At 39.2% G+C, this 16825-nt stretch overlaps 2 protein-coding genes across 5 annotated transcripts in view; one reads left to right on the top strand and one right to left on the bottom strand.

Annotated features, from left to right (window-relative positions):
* The window catches only part of LOC131691972 (pikachurin), a 788885-nt gene that overhangs the window by 472850 nt on the left and 299210 nt on the right, over positions 1-16825 (top strand). The window lies entirely within an intron of this gene.
* LOC131691982 (uncharacterized oxidoreductase YoxD-like) lies at positions 7013-8675 on the bottom strand. Its single transcript, XM_058978799.1, has 5 exons — positions 7833-8675; positions 7694-7766; positions 7394-7577; positions 7203-7325; positions 7013-7135 (listed from the first exon to the last, which is right to left on the bottom strand). The coding sequence occupies exons 1-5, from the start codon at positions 8376-8378 to the stop codon at positions 7057-7059; spliced, it is 1005 nt and encodes a 334-aa protein (XP_058834782.1). The 5' UTR covers positions 8379-8675; the 3' UTR covers positions 7013-7056.

Raw genomic sequence — 16825 nt, 5'->3', positions numbered from 1 at the left:
GTTCGACAATTGTCTGTGTGTGTATGTATGTGTGTATGTATGTATGTGGGTGTATGTGCGTATGTGTGTGTGTGTATGTGACCAAAAATGTCACTCATTTTTCTCAGAGATGGCTGAACCGATTTTGACAAACTTAGTCTCAAATGAAAGGTGCAACGTTCCCATAGGCTGCTATTGAATTTCTAATGGATCCGACTTCCGGTTCCGGAATTACAGGGTGATGAGTACAAACACGCAGAAAATGTCGATTTTAATAAATTCTGCAATGAATGTATAAAGGTGAAAATTTTTCCAAAATATGACCACAACTGCTTCGATTTGTAGTATTAGGTCACTAACATCCATTCAAAGTCTATTTGGCCACAATTGTCACCATCATCGGTTTCGGAAGCCCCGGCGGAAGTATCTAAATTCAGAATAATAGTCACATCGGTTTCTCGGAGATGGCTAGACTGATTCGACTAAACTTGGCCTCAAATGAAAGGTATTGTGTCCCCGTAAATGGCTATTTAATTTCATCCCGACTTCCGGTTCCGGAGTTACATGTTGTGGCGTGCAATCACATAGCAAATTGTGATTCAAACCGATACTCCGATGAAAGCAAAAAATTTCGCTAAAATGTCTCTCAAACAACTTAAATTTGCTGTTCTAGGTCACCGACGGCCAACCAAACTTTCGTTGACTACATTGACCACCATAGACGGTTCCGGAAGTGTCCGGGAAAAGCGGCCATCTTTCAAAATTTACGAACTCACATCAGTTTCCTGGAAATGGTTGGGCCGATTTTCACAAACTTAGTCCCAAATGATAGCTATAATATCCCCACAGATGTCTATAAAATTTCGTACGGATCGCTTATATGGGTCCGGAAATATAGACTAAATCGTCCGGTCACATATGAAATTCCCATATAAGCCGGAGCTCAATTTTTTTTCAAAGGGGGGACCCCATGAAATTTCAGAAATCGAATTCGTATTTTTGATGCCAATCATCTTCAAAATGCATGAAACGTCGAGATTTTATGCTATCTCGAATTTTTTTTTATAAAAATCGACTTTTTCGGACTTTGCCGATTTCACACCTTCTTTCAGTTCAATATTACCGTGGCTGTTTTTTCTTTTTCAAAATTTTAGAACTCGAATAAAGATTTATTTTCCTGTATATAGTTGTCATGTGATGTACAATAATAAAATGTAATATATGCATTTAAAAGCTTTTAATGAATATAAACAACGCACACATTCTCGTGATTCATGATTGAGAAAGGCACAATTGCACCGCTAGGTGGATTAAAATTGGTTTTTAAATAGTCAGGTGATTCGGAAACACTAAAGCTTTTAAGACTGATTTTTTTCAATATTTACGACTTACAGGATGGTTGATATGTGTTACCAGATTCAGACCGGCACATCTGTAAACTATGTCAAATTTGCACTGATGATAAATCTATGTTTTCCTATTGTCGCTTTAGCTCAGTCAGTAAGGGGGTGTCTTTGGTGAGTCAATGAATGCCGGTTCAAGTCTTGATATTATTCAAATGGACTTTTTTGATGTCGGTATGGTCACCAACACATACTTAAGTTATTTATAGCACGATTTGTGACCAATGTCAATCACACGCATAATTTTACACTATTGGTTGCGTTTTAGTGGCGTAAACAGGGGGTTTTTGGGGGTTAACTCCACCCCCCTCAACGCAAAATTATTTGAATTGAAAAAAAACTGATGCTGACTAATTAAATTAAATACTGTACAAATTAATTTTAGAGGAATATTGTCTGACCACTACATTGAGAACCTATTGTTTTAAGCATGATGATGACTTCTAAAAATTTGTGGGAGGGGATCTTGTAACTTATATCCTAGTCGATATCCTATCGTTGTCAAATTATATTAAAATCAGATAACTGCCTGAATTATTATGCGACAATTTAAAACACGAGGACGGGCATATCGCAGTTGGTAAATCCTAGTACGTAGCTCACGTGGTTTCGATTCCCAATCCTGCACATGGGGTAAGAGATTTTTCCAAAAATGGTTTCTTTAACCCGAAAAGAGGCGAATCAAAATGAAAAAAATCTATAAAACAAGCTTGCTCACCAAAAAGTTGAATATATATCAACATTTGGTGAGATCGCTTAGAGTTGACACAAAAACTCAATAGGATTAATAACAAAAATAATATTTCGGAAAATAGATGGAAGGTGATGAAAAATGACGTTTAATTTTTTTTCAATTCTCAAAGGCCCCTCCTCTCACATTGTGACAAATGTCAAAGTAAGCTCAGATGCCAAATTTCATATCATTTGGACAATTCTAGACTCCCGCCCACTTCGCTTGAAATTTTTGAAATTGGTGCTATGGGAAAATATGGAAGAAATATATATTAAATGCTATAAATTTTTAAGAAGTAATCAGAAAATTACAATTTATATTTCTTTTAAAAGGAAATAACTTTTGTATTTAAATGGAGATATTCCTGTTTCTTGAAAAATACGGGAAAGTTAGATACTGGGTCATTTTGGCCCCAAAGTCCCTTATATTTTATAATTTTTCTGCTCCGTGATGCAAATCATACATATTGTGTAGTTTTTCTAATATGAAAACATCTCAGAAATCGAACGGAATCTTTTTAACCTTTGTCCTAATACGAAAAGTTGGAGCTATCCCAATTTCTGGTGTTCCAAAAGCGCTTAAGTTGGAATTGTTTCCGTACTGGACACTGCCACGAAAAAACCACTCCCTGCTGCACTAGTCAACACCGCCAAAGATGCTATCGACTCTTCAGTGAAACCGAACAGCCAAGTAAGCCTGTCAGTTCAGACTAAGCACAGTACAGTTTTACTAGAAACTGTTTCCCTCCTCGAAGTAGATCCGAATGGCACGCGCACTTCTAGATTCTGGATCCATGTGCAACTTTATCACCAAGAAGCTTGCAAATTTCCTGAACCTTCGCTCTTATGTTTCTACAAATTTTCTGAACCTTCGTCGCACCAAGGTGGATATCACAGTAGCTTGTATAGGTGAATCCACCAAGTTCCAATGAACTGCTATGATCAAGTCGAAGTCCGCACCGTACTTCACCAAGTTTGAGTTCCTGATCCTCAAGAGAGCGGCAGTTAACCTTCCGACCCTGTTCCGATCGACATTTCCGCGTGGAATCTTCCCAAGTTGTCGTTTGCAATCCTCGGATTCCATATCCCATCCGACATAGACATGGCTGTCAATGGTAAAGCATAGCACGAGCTGTATTACGGCAGCAAGTGCTCTCTGGGAGAGTGACTGTCGTTGTTAATAGGAACGGTGTTTGGATGGAATGTTTCAGGAAAGATATCCATAGATCATCCTACCGTTCCCCGCATCTGCCATTTAACAACTGTCGATCGAAACTTAGAACAAGCGTGAGCCGTGTTCTGTTAATTCCATAAAAGAAAAACAGTGTCAAAAACATTACGCTACTATCACCACTCGCGATTCGTCCTGTAGACGATGTGAACTCACACTGATTCCTCCCACACCATCTTTTGTTCAGCTGGTCTTCCACTAAAGACCTGGGCATCTGATTACTCCGAAGACCTTGCGGAAATTCCGCAAGAAGATATCGCTCTACTGCCACTGCGTGATCTCCAGGACGAACGATCCGTATCCACCCTAGGACTACTGTGGGAGCCGAAGTCCGATACCATGCGCTTCCAGGTCCAGTTGTCGTGGCTAGCGCACGGCCTGACCAAAAGGAAGGTCAAGTTCTACATTGCGCAAATGTCTGTCCCCCACCGAAGTACAATGGACAATGAGCTAAAATCCGTTGGTATCTAACGTGGAAATTAAATAGATCAAATGTTGTTTGTGTGATCTCGCTTTAGAGGCAGTGGAACGATCACTGTTGGCAACGCGATAATCATGTGTTCTTACTGAGATGTCATCATAACCCAGGGATAGCACAAGAGTTTGTGCCGGGATCCTAAGGGTTGCAGGCTCTAATTCTGCATCTGGGGTGTTTTTTTCACATAATTGTTTTTGTTTAACTCACCACTTTGTTTTGTTTCCCCTGCTCGATGCCATTGAAAATAGTATTTTGGACTGCTTGATATGAATTATGTAAATATCTTTAAAGTTGTTTTTTTGGAAATCATTCTCATTGATGGCCTTCTCCAAATACAATGAAGAAATCGTGTTCATGTCTAAAATGATAAACATTTGATTGTTGAGAGTTCATTATGGGAAAACGTGAATAAATTATAAAAAGGGCATAGGTTACAAATTAATTATTCCTGTTGAAACAAAGTTCCAAAAATCTAAAAAACGATCACATACTGAAACATTTTAGTTTAAAGCATTTTGATTGGAAATGACTTTTGAATCATATTTTACAATAAAAATATTATTATTATTATTTTTATTATTATTATTCGCCTTTTGAAAAATAATATACATTTCAGAAACCACCATAAACCACCGAATATCATTTCTGGCGACTATCCTGGGCGCACTGCTTTCCGCTTCTTGTGTTGATTTTCTTTCTTGGTGGTGAGCGATGATCGAGTGTACCCTCTGCCGCTTGCTGATAATTCTGTCTCCTTTCCCCCTCGCTCGTTTTTGTGTCCATTTCGTCATCGCTAGATTGGCTCTGGTTGTCGCTGTTGTTTTGGTACTTTTTGTGTGTTTCGAGTGACTTTGATATATCCGTCTTCTTTCTTGCTTATTTCTTCCCTGCCTACGTTAACTGTTGGCTTTGAGATGCCATGGAATATTGTTTGTTCGGTATTCGTTTTTAGACCGGCTGTCTGTTGTGTATCAGAAGATATTGAAGGCTGTTTGGTAGTGGTGGTTGTATATGTGTTTGCTTTAGTTGTTTTGGCGCATGGCTTACCGTAGTGTGCCGTCTGATTACAGAACTGGCACGTAGGCGTCTGCCCAGGGTATGTGCATAGGGTTGTTTGTATGTAGTTAACACCTTGGGACGATCTGCCCTCGAAAGTTAAGTGAGACGGTATAGGTTGGTACAGCCGCATTCGCACCACCCGAACACCGTTGAGTATGCCAGGGAAAAAGTTTCGTTTGTGACGGATTTCACTTCTCCATACTTCGACATGAATCTTTTAATACAATCCGCACTAGTACGAGGCGCCAAATTATGGATTTATATTTCAGTTAGATCGACGTCCATATATACGGGAATCTTGGTTTTGACGTTTTCATATTCAACGTCATGTTGCATATTGTTCTTTGCTACGAAGCTTTCTGCCTCGGCTAAGGAGTTGAACGTTATAAGAACTACTTACCTCGTGTGGTGAAGCTGGACGTGTGAAACCTCTACAAGATCAAGTTTCATTTTCACCTTGACCAACTGTTCCACCTCGCGCACTGAAGGTCTAAGACGAGTCTGCGAAAAATCAATCGCGATTGTGTTCTCCCTTAATGGGCGAAATTTATTTTCTGGTGCACTCATTTCACTCACAGTTAGGTGCAACGGAACTTTCCTGTGTCTATATGTTAGACGTACACGTTAGAGCGGCGCGGGGCGGATAGTATTTTTGTTTGTATGCTGTTCGCAAGCGGAGCGTTTTTTGGCTTCTGATCTGTACGGGACGAGGAAGCAGACTGGAATGAAAATATTGTTTTATCAGTCAATTTGTATGACATTTAGATCGCCACTTTTTAAAGTTATTTATAGAAAAACTTTTTTACTGAGAGTATCTCCATAATTCAATACATTTCAAATGTTTCTTTTCTCTTGCGGTTTTTATTGACAAAAGATTCAATTCAAATTTAAAAATATGTTATTTTTTCAATTTATTTCCTTACATAAAATTTTGTTTTTTTTTTTGTGAAAACTGTGTTTTTTCCAGTGTATTTTTTTCGCTCAGTAGTTTTCATTCCCTGCAACTCCCAGATAGTTTTCCTGTGTAAAACCCGGCAATCAGATAATATTTATTTTGTAATACTGCATGTAAAACATTGTTCTAATTTCCAGATGAAATCAGGGAGAATCATAAACCGAACACAACTGCAAAATGAAGCTCGAATCGATGATGGCCATATTTTATGGTTGACCACTTTCTCATGGAATCCCTCTCGTTAATCATGATCGCGTTTCCATTTTCCGTAACAATGGCCTCAAGTACTCTGCACTACAGGTGCTAATAAAGTTGTCCGGAACCATATTTCTCCAGGGACGGGTCAATGTCCTTCTCAGGCTTGTCGTACTTGAGTGGCGCTTAGAACAAGCCTTACATGCATGCGTAGAAAAACAAGCTATTATATGCATAGATGATACATGAACCTCAATTGTATGATTGCGCAAACAATATCACGCATACAGGTCGTTGTTTCGTTCAAAGTAGAAAACTACGTTGTTTTTTTCGGTGCAATTACGGCATGCACATCACACCTATCGGCGACCTTCGCATGCATCGTGAGGTCGTATTGGGTCTACTTTGCAATCGATACCGGATATGCAATTTCCTATCCTCATGGCCTCAGTGGTAAATGGCTTTGCCGGTCTAATCGAAGCGGCTATGGCGCGAGGCTGTACGTTTTACGAAAATTTATAATAGTAGACATAGACGGTTAAAGAATGTATTAAATAAAGATGATGATCATTTATACAAATGGCCTTACCGGAGCTGCTCAGGTGTTGATGGGGCGTGACGAAGGGTGAGCAATGTGTAAACACGTTTGAATGCAATGCAATCACGGCTGGCGGCTAGTTAGAATATTTAATATATTGCAAACCGTGCAAACATAGGTGTAAACGGATGAAAATGATAACTCATTGACGTTTATTGGCTAGCAGCTTAGATAAAATTGTGATTGATTAGTATCAATTGGCTTTAAATTTTGTGTTCTTTAATGTTTATGTATTGATGTTATTCTGAGAGAAATCAGAAATTGAAATCTAGTTCCAGTAAGTTGTTAAATTTGAACTAAGAACTTTGTTAAATTAATAATAAAATATATCACATGCTCTCATTTATTATATTTTTATTATAATTCAAAGATATCAGTGATGTCGTTGTTGTTTTGGCATGACTATTGAAACTGCTTAATAGCAGTTCAGTTCCTGTCGGTCAACTGTGGTATGTTATCGACAAAAACACCCATAACTAATCGATTCACGCTATTCGGCATTAGTCTAGGAGAAGTAAGAAAAGTGCGATGAACATATCGTTGACCAGCATTTGACGTAAGACAACACTTACGAATACAGTTTCAATATTATCTGCATATACCAAGGAGAAGCAATTACTTCGCACCGATTTCTCAGTAGTCCATCAATTGCCAGGTTAGCCACATCCTCGGGTGTTTGGATCGGCACTCGGCAGCTGAAATTAAATCAATGCGTTTCCCTTTAATTTAATACGAAACCGACCAATTGTTTCCATTCACAAACCCGTACTGCTGGAGGTACAACAGAAATTCTTTTCTAGTTGCGACGAAGCACGGATAGACACAGGTCGCGAAAATATCGTCTCCGTAGCCGTTCATGAAAAACTCCTCATTCAAGCCTTCCATTAGACCGCGAACTCCAAACTTCGTCGCACTGTAGCACACAGTGCGACCGAAGGGTACGATACCTTGTGATTGAAATTATAATTTTATTGAGCTATGTGATAGGGTAAAACTGCGTTGATCAGAAGGGAAAAACATACTGCCTTGGTCCAAGTTGAAATTTTTTAATTTGTGTAATTACCGAAAGTGGATGACACTGCCACTATATGGCCACGCCGACGCTCCATCATTCCATCTTTGAAAGCTCTGATTGTCTGCAACCACAACGATCGAGTAGAATTAATCTAATCGAAACAGACTTGTTTCAATTTTTTTATTACCCAGAAATGAGAGGTCAGATTGACATCGATAATGCGTTGCACATCCTCCGGTGTGCCCTCCGAGAGCGAAAGCATCGCCAGCAAGCCTGCATTGTTGATTAAAATATCCACTGGACCTAGCTTGCTTTCGACATTGACCTTCAGCTGCTCAACTGATTGTTGCTCGCCAACATCAACCTTGAACGCTTCTGCTTTTACACCTAATCCGCGTATTTCAAGAGCCGTTCGTTCAGCGCTAATCACATCGATATCTGCAACAGCGACGTGACATCCTTCCTTGGCCAGTCGTAAGCACAGAGATCTTCCCAATCCGTTCCCACCACCCGTCACCAGTGCGATCTGTCCCTTGATGGACTTTTTCTTCGTTCCCACTAAGAATGTGATCACTTCCAGAATCAATGTTGGCACGAATAATAGAATCACTTTGGTCACTCGTAGTAAAATGTCGAGCAATTTATGAGAACTGTTGCTTATTTCTATTAAATCCTTCGTTGCCGGTACGTACTGACCGTCCGGGTGGTTGAAGTACTGAGTTTTGTGGGTCATCGTGCAAACCAGTTGTTACTGACTGATCTCTACGCCAAATGTTTCGTAGCAATGACCTAGACAGCACTAACCACCAGTGCTCAGCGCAAGAAGGATATGCTTGAGCTGTTTTACTACATTTGGCACTCTCTGATTGCGCTCAGTCACCGAAGCGGAAAGAGCATTTGTGTGGTTTTGGGTGGCTTCGCGCGGTTCAACCAGAGCATTTAGTTGCTAAGATTTTTGCAAGAAGATCATCTCTCGTTTTTTGAAGTCTCTTATAATTGCAAACTCACCGGGTGGATCGAATTGTATGAATTCACGTTTACGGAACTATTAAAGGGTGTCCGCCAGTACTGCGCAGTAATTTATGCAGCCTAAGCGTCAATTTTTTTTTTTTCGAATCACAGCCTGCGTCAAAATAAACACGTCTGGGTGTTGGTGAATTCGTATTTCCCCGAGATTCTGGAATATCGGTGCAAAAAAACAACGAGTGAAACGCATGGCTTTGTGCTTTTGTTGCTTCTAAAACCCCCGACTCGAACTAGCACTACACCTTTGCCAGCATATCCTACAATAATAACTAAGCGAGGTTATTTTTGTACCACATGACACGTTAGGTGTGTCTCGCTTTTCGAATGTGTGTTTACTACCGGACTCGTTTGAAGGCATTAACGTGAGTAGTCTGATTAGTTCCCGATTTATTAGACTGTTCGATTGATATAAAAATTACCGATCAATTAAAAATAGATTTAATTGTAGTGATCGTATGTGCCTATTATCCAATATTCCATTAAGTAGTTTCATATATTGGTCCATTATTTAATATTCGATTGAAAATTGCAACCTAATTATTTCCTTTCTTACTCTTTGTAATTTCGTGAAATCACTGACCGCAACGCTTTAAAACGACGCGAGTTCATTAAATGGATTTAATCGCGAAGAAGACGTGATTTATATCCATAACTATGTATATTTATGAACCCGACGTAACACGTCTGGTGATAATAGCGCTCTAATTATCTGAAAATACTATGTATTTTCATATGATTGTCTACTGTACAGATATCATCAATCTATATTCCGTACTGAATAAATGAAATTTATAATAGAGCAGTGAGTATTGAACCAATTTCCACCTCGTGGGAAACTTTTCGTAGTCCGTTTGACGAGGCTCGAGCTGTAAATATATTTACTGCTCCTTTTAATGCTTGGAATTACACATTTCGTACTTCTCACGACAGCATCCCCGATAGTAAAAGTTAAAGAAAATTCTTAATCTGATAATCGACTAAAGGATGCACGGAATCAGATTACATCACAAGATTAGGCACGTCAAAATTCACCCATTCAACCGATCGCTTTCAAACTGTCGAAGAATATAAAAATTCTACTAACAAACTATGTTCCCCACATTAATCGAAGATTTGTACCTTGCCGAAATTTGTCTCGTCATCATTTCCTGATGGGAAGCATTGGGGCTGTGATAAGGTTAGCGATAAAGGAAAAACACACATTCATTCCCCAAGGAATAAAAGACACTTCTCGATAAGCGAAAATATCAACACCCTCGAAGGAATATTGATATAACAGAACGACTACACCCCCGAACAGATATTGTCATTCAAATACGACGACTATAGCTCTTTACCCCATTGGTTTAGGAACAGTAGCATATTCTTGAGTTTTACCTCACTGTACATAGTTTCATCTATGCATGGAGAACCAAAAATCCGGTTACGCAATTGCATTACTACAAAGAAGTTACATTTCACATGATATGAAGTTCCGTAATTGGATTCACAAGGATCACACGAATAATACTCAGGACGCTGAGTAGTAGCCAAGTGATAATTGATTTTGCTATGACCAGTCAATGCCCTGATTAAAATATGGCATTTGTACATGAAAAAATGCAACCAATTCTTTGACATTTTCGGACTCACATCCGGCAGAAAAGTCTTTGTTTGAACGCAAGTTAGCAAGCTACGCCAATGGTTGGCATGTTCGGATGCAGTCCAAGAGCGAATCGTGTGCTTATCCAACTTATCGAAAGTGGTAGAACTTATTCTGCACAAACGAAGTCAGTCGCAACGCCAGCTCTAGCTAATTCGTGCGCCCATTCATTTCCAGTAATACCGGAGTGACCGGGTACCCATAGAAGGTGGATAGCATCTGAAATGCTAAGTTCATCGATTTGAGTTCGACATGCGATTACTAATTCCGATCTCGAATCTGCCGAACTAAGTACTTTCAGGGCAGACCGACTGTCAAAGCAAAAATAAATTCTTTTACCGCAAATTTCATATTGCAATGCCTACTACAAGCCACATAGAATCGCAAAGATTTTCGCTTGGAATACGGTACAGTATCTACCAAGCGAATGAGATTGGTTTAATCTCATTTCACGACAATAGACACAAGTACCGGCTCGGCCCTCCAACAAACAACTGTCAGTATAACAAACTAAGCATTCTTCAAGTTGTGGTTCCATTCAACCAGAGAGTCATTCCTTGCCAGGAAGAATTCTCACATTGAAGGTTTTAAAAGGAATACTACATGTGAGTGTAACGTCACTGGGAGCAAGTATAGTATACTCATCCCAAGTAACCCTTTGGGCGACAATCTTGTGTAGCTAGTGGCACGATCTATTGGATTACTTTTTCAGAGCCCAGTAACCATAAGGTGGTATGCACAAGAAAGTGCTTCTTGAAACACATATAGTGGTTTTATGTTCAAGAGCACTTCTAGAGCAATAGTAGATGTTCTCGGGAACGCACCAGTCATCGCTTTCTATACCATTATCTGAATATGGTTTACTTTTAATGAATTGTGACTTCTCCCTTCTGCCACGAAACAAGGCAACAGTATGTCAGTGTTGGTCTAACAATTGCTGTGTAGATCCACTGAATGTACTTGGGTTTGAATCTCTAAGATTTGCTGTAAGACTGTATACATTAGACGAAAGCTATGCAAGCTTTCTTGATTCTGAAATGTGGGCTATCCAATTTAGTTTTGAGTCAAGAATTACCCCAACGTACTTAACTTGATCTGCGACAATAATTTCAGAGTTAAAGAACTGCGACGGACGAGCTCCGGTTGTAATCCTTCGTTGTGCGGAAGCACAATAATGATGTTCTATTTGGATCCACTGATAGTCCAACATGAAGACACCATTGCTCAACAACAAATAAAGCTTGTTGCATCAAAATAAAACGTGTGTAAATACCGATGATCATTAGGGGAACTGGGGGTAAGCCCGACACCCTGGGTAAGCCCGACACCCCACGACTTTTCCGAGATATCAAATTTTAAATCATGCAATAATGACAGAATATTATTAGTACGATTATTTTAGGCATTTCGATACACATCGATGCCATATGGATTCATTAAACGTCAACGAAATAAACAAAACAAGCGAAAGCAAAGTTGATGCGCTTTTGGATGTTATTTTTAGTTGATACATTTTAAGGTTTTAATAACACGAAAGCTTTGAAAATAACCAGTTTTTGTGTCACACATTCTATTCTACTCTCCATATCGTTGAAGATAAGTTTGAGTATTTCAATACTGTTAATTGAGCATTTAACAAAAATGTGCGCTGTTGGGGTAAGACCGACAGTTTTTGTGTGGAGTAAGACCGACACGGTGTTTAGATGATTGGGTTCGATTTTCATTCCATACAAACGACTCGGTATATTTGTTGTGTTCGATTATACTATAATTACGTCATGTTAATAATTGAAATACACGGAAAGTATGTTTTTTGCCTTTTTTGCATATTATCTCAAGCCAATAAAAAAAAATTAAGAATTAAATTGAACGTGATTCATAGTTATATTACAAAAAGAAATGAATAGTATAATCAAATATGAGATTTTAAAACGACATTGATGAAAAATTTTCATTGACCGTCGGATTATTGATCAACAGTGTTCCGAAAAATCACAACACGAACCGGATAGCTTACTACGAAGCGTGCGTCACTTTTAAGTGAATGAGTTCTAGTAACAGCGTATATAATCTGCTTGCAGAACAGCTCTTCTTTGTTATAATGGCTATACAAGTGGTAATAAAGCTAGAAAGAATTACTTGAGAAAACCCGTACCATACTATAAACCATGCGTTAAACATTATTTATTCATAACACCACGCATTCGAATGTTCTTCCTCTTGCTACGCGATGAAACTACAGAAAGCATGCGTTTGCATCACACATACTCATAAACACATAATTGCACTTTATCACACATACACAATACATTTTTAATGGAAAAAATTGGACAAGTTCCAAAGGGGGTCGCTCTTGCCCCTTTGGAGTGTCGGTCTTACCCGCAGCGTTTTTAAAATGTCATTTTTCTCCATTTTTTGGCAACCAATATTTTTAATGAATTCAATTTTTTGAAACGCTGAAAAAATTATATTTTGTTAACACCTGAACCTGAACAAGGATTATGCACAGAATATACAATTTTAGGAGCTTTGTGAAATTTTAGGAAAATTATTGCGCTTAAGGTGTCGGACTTGCCCCGCGGTCCCCTATGTGATAATCATCGGTGAAACCTTTTGTTGGAAACCCCAGCTCATTAAGTTTCCTCAACAAGCCATCGGCGACAAGGTAACAGCACACCACCTTGAGGACATCTGCAGACACTCAGGTTTCTTATCTCTACTTGTCTTAACGATGAGCACAAATGTCGGTTGCTAAGCGTGGTGTGTATAGTGTTTGTGATATCTGAAGGTGTGTCCATGACTTCGTGCTGCTTCCAAAATCGAATTGAAAGATGCATAGTCAAAAGCACCTTCAATATCAAGAAACTCTCCTACGCTTGATGGCTTTTGCGAAAAGGCCTTTATAAACACATTATAAACACTTGATATCACGTCGCCATATAAAAGCCGGTTACAATGTTGTGATTACCATATAAATGAATGTGGTTCTTTTTAGTTATAAAAGCAACTGTCCGTTTATTTCATCAACTTAATCTACTTATACTAACTAATACATGTAAACCTTAAAGCTAATTTTCCTATCAGATAGTTAACTTAATTCTAGCGGGAGGGGCTTCGAAAGCTCACCATGATTGTTTCTTACGTCTAAAGTTACTTCTATGGCTGTTTCGCCAGTGTGCGTATTTGTTTATCAAACGGGAGGGGCTAAGTCGAATAGTCAGTTCTCTCGCGATCGGATTATTTTCTCTCTTTTCTTTACTTCGGCATTTTGAGCTGTGCTGTCTCTATGTGTGTCAATGCTATGTTTGTTGACATTCGCTGGCATGTGGCTTTGCTTGCAGAAGGCATGGTTTATTACGGTCAATGGTTTGAGGTTTTGTTCTTGTTTTTGGGCTCAAGTTTGTGTTGATATATTGTGTGCTAGAAACGTGGGTAAGTTTGTTTCTATGGCTTGTATGTAGATCAGTTTTCCGGTTTGGATGTGGGTCTGTTTACGAAGTGTTAAAGATGCAGGTCTGTTTTAGAAATGTGTTTGGTTGATTATTACTGGCTGTGAAAAACATAGTTGTTTGGTACTGTACATGTTGTCTTTTTACGAAGTGGGTTTTTATGTCAATAGGGCTAAGTTACACTTGAAATGCATAGTCTGAGGGTTTAATTTATTTTAGCTTTGTCAGTAATTTTGTGTGGCATGATTTTGTCATGCTCGATGTAAAATTTTAAGGTCGTGGGAAACTATCGGTTTGAGATGCGATGTAGCGTCGTAGGTTGGGTTCGATTAATATTATGTTTGGGGTATGGTAGGTATTGGTATAGTACAGGTATAGTACACCTTTTTCAATGTTGTAGATAACATTCTGTAGCTGGGTGCAGGGATGGGAATTATCATTCATTCGCATGATTCTTGGCGAATCCGTTCATTGCTTTGACAGCAGCCAGTCGTTCATTCACGATCCGACTAAAACTCTCCAAAAGAACACAACTAAACGTAGGTAGAGATGAACTTCCGAAGATGTGAGCCAGGTAAAAGAATGATACGTACTATGTTGAATGAAGAAGATCGTGTTCTTCATTCGCGGATTGAATCGGAAGATTGTACTGTAAACATTCACAAGTGAATCAACTTTTAGTTCACAAATGAATGTGACATTGTATTCTCTGGTTGGGTTAGGTCAACTTTATAGTGCAAATGTACACTATAATCAATGTTGAGAAGTAGATTGCACTTCAATCCACTTGAAATTGACATTGTGATATGCACGGAATCGTTTTAAGAAGTTATTTCGTATGAACGCGTAACTCTGCACAAGAAGGGTTGCCGAGATCGGTTTTCACAGTAAGAGCACGTTGGTGAATGATTTCAAATTGATCGTTTCGTGGAATGGTTTTTCCCATGCCTGGCTGGGTGAAAGTAAATTTCTCCCACTTGTATGCTTCTTGCATTACATGTAGCTGGAGCGCACCCTAGCTAACATCCCGAATGTAGTGTCGATTAAACGCTCCACGGGTTTGAGGAAGAAGAAGGTCAGACTGAGGTACAAAGCTCTCTGCCTCCTTGTAGGTTTGGAATGAATTTCACAATTACTTCCCGCCACACAAACGATTCGGTTGTCACAATTCTACGAACAAATGCCCAAGAATCAGAATTACCTGAAACGAACTCAGGGGCAGTCGTCGGTGATGGCTCCGTACAGCCTGGAAAGTATGTGTCAACAAGACAGTTGAGTACTACATCTTCGAGCATCCGCGACAGCCGAGTATTCCCCTATAGCAGCTTTTCCGACCACTTCGCTCAGACGATCGAAAGGCATTTCTGTATGCTTTCGTTCATCCTAGAATAGTTTTGGCATTTATAACCATATTTTTTTCATTCGATTTTTTGTGATCGACGTTTGACAACAACGGTTTTTTAACTAAAACGATCGATCTAGCAAATTCGATTTTATTGTGGTGTGAAGAAATGGCTGCTAGATGAACGAAAGTTTTCGTAAATTTTACTTATTTAGTGTACAATGCACGAATGTTTATTTTAATAAATGTTTGTGTATATTACGAACGATTTCGTTGGTCGCACGAATTCATTTCGTTCATCTATGAGAAGTTTTCGTATTTAACAGCATTTTATTTTGGCATTGCTGCGGCAGAGAAAAACTCTAACTTATTCATGCAAAACCAACGAGCATGGCATCGCGATGGCACAACCGAATCCGACTGAATCCTTACTGCTCCGGATTCTGGATAAGCTGGAAGTGAAAGAGGTTCAGGAGGTTCTTCCTTAAACCGGCAGACACGGAAACGGTTACTAAACAGTCAGACCGAGACCATCGTGATGATCAACAATTATTTGACGTATAGGAACAAGGACTGCATATTCTACCTCTATTAAAGCTCTTTTTTTTTTTTATTCATTTCGTTTATTTGATAGGCACAAATGCGTTAGCTTGGCGGTGCCAAATACTTATGTTTTTACATTTTGGATATCTTAAAACTAGGAGGTTACAATGTTGAAATATTTTTTTTACAAAGGAAAAAAAAAAGTTTACAGCTATCTTAAGACTAGAAATAAGATTCAATATACAAGAGAGGGCCAAAAGATTTTTTTATGAAAAAATTTAAAACAAGGGATTCACTTTGATATACAAGAGGGGGAGTAATAGTATTTTACGAAATATTTTACGGTTATCTTAAAACTAACAATATAGTTTAGTACACAAAAGGGGGAACAAATATTTATGAGAAACTTCACAGAAATCTTAAAACTAGGGATTCAATTCTATTTACAAGATGGAGGACAAGAGTTTCAATAAAGAGTAAAAATTATAGCTATCTTAAAACTAGGAATACAGAATACTAATTTGAATTTTTTAACTAAAACTTATGCTTGGTCAAGATATTCAGAGGGTGGCTTATTTCCGCATCAGTGTAGCAGCAGTTGTATCAAGGACAGGGGAGAGACAGGGAAAGAAGAGCAAAACTTGCAACTTTCGCTCGAACGGGGGGGGGGGGGGGGGGGGGAAGGGGGATCAGCGAAACAAATTTGCGCCTCAGTCTAGTAAGTCGTCGAGTACCGGATTGGCGGATGGTATTCTTCGGACACGCGGGGAATCCTTCAAAACTCATCGGAACTCGAGTCGCTCTCGCTTCAGTTTCCTTCTATGCAGGAGTAGTGGTAAGGGCGACGGCGGTTACATATTGGCACTCTGGAGCTGATCGGTTCCACAAGGCAGGAGGAAACTCTAAAAACGAGAAATAAAAGAGAGGGGCTAAATTGGGATATTTATCGTTTTTATGAAGGTATAAATAAGGGACATATAGGGGAAATCACGAGTTGCCAGCATATCTCGGACTGGGACATTGGGTGGTCTACCTCGGGCCCGAAGGGATTCCTTTAACTGAGACCTGGCGTCACAATACCCGGCGCATACCCAGACAACGTGTTCGATGTCGTGATAGCCCTCGTCACAAGCGCACAGACTACTCTCCGCAAGCCCAATACGCCGCAAATGCGCATC

Source organism: Topomyia yanbarensis, chromosome 3 (genome assembly GCF_030247195.1).
Source record: "Topomyia yanbarensis strain Yona2022 chromosome 3, ASM3024719v1, whole genome shotgun sequence".
Taxonomy (NCBI): domain Eukaryota; kingdom Metazoa; phylum Arthropoda; class Insecta; order Diptera; family Culicidae; genus Topomyia; species Topomyia yanbarensis.
Note: the sequence above shows the minus strand (reverse complement) of the source record. Positions and strands in the feature narration are given on the sequence as shown.

Bases quoted from the DNA above. Each gene is read 5' to 3' on its own strand.
- LOC131691982 (XM_058978799.1), bottom strand. From the start codon at position 8,378: ATGACCCACAAAACTCAGTACTTCAACCACCCGGACGGTCAGTACGTA. The intron at 7,578-7,693 runs GTAATTACACAA...TTCAATCACAAG, and splicing joins GGCAGTGTCATCCACTTTCG to GTATCGTACCCTTCGGTCGC. The intron at 7,136-7,202 runs GTAAGTGTTGTC...TACTTCTCCTAG, and splicing joins ATAATATTGAAACTGTATTC to ACTAATGCCGAATAGCGTGA.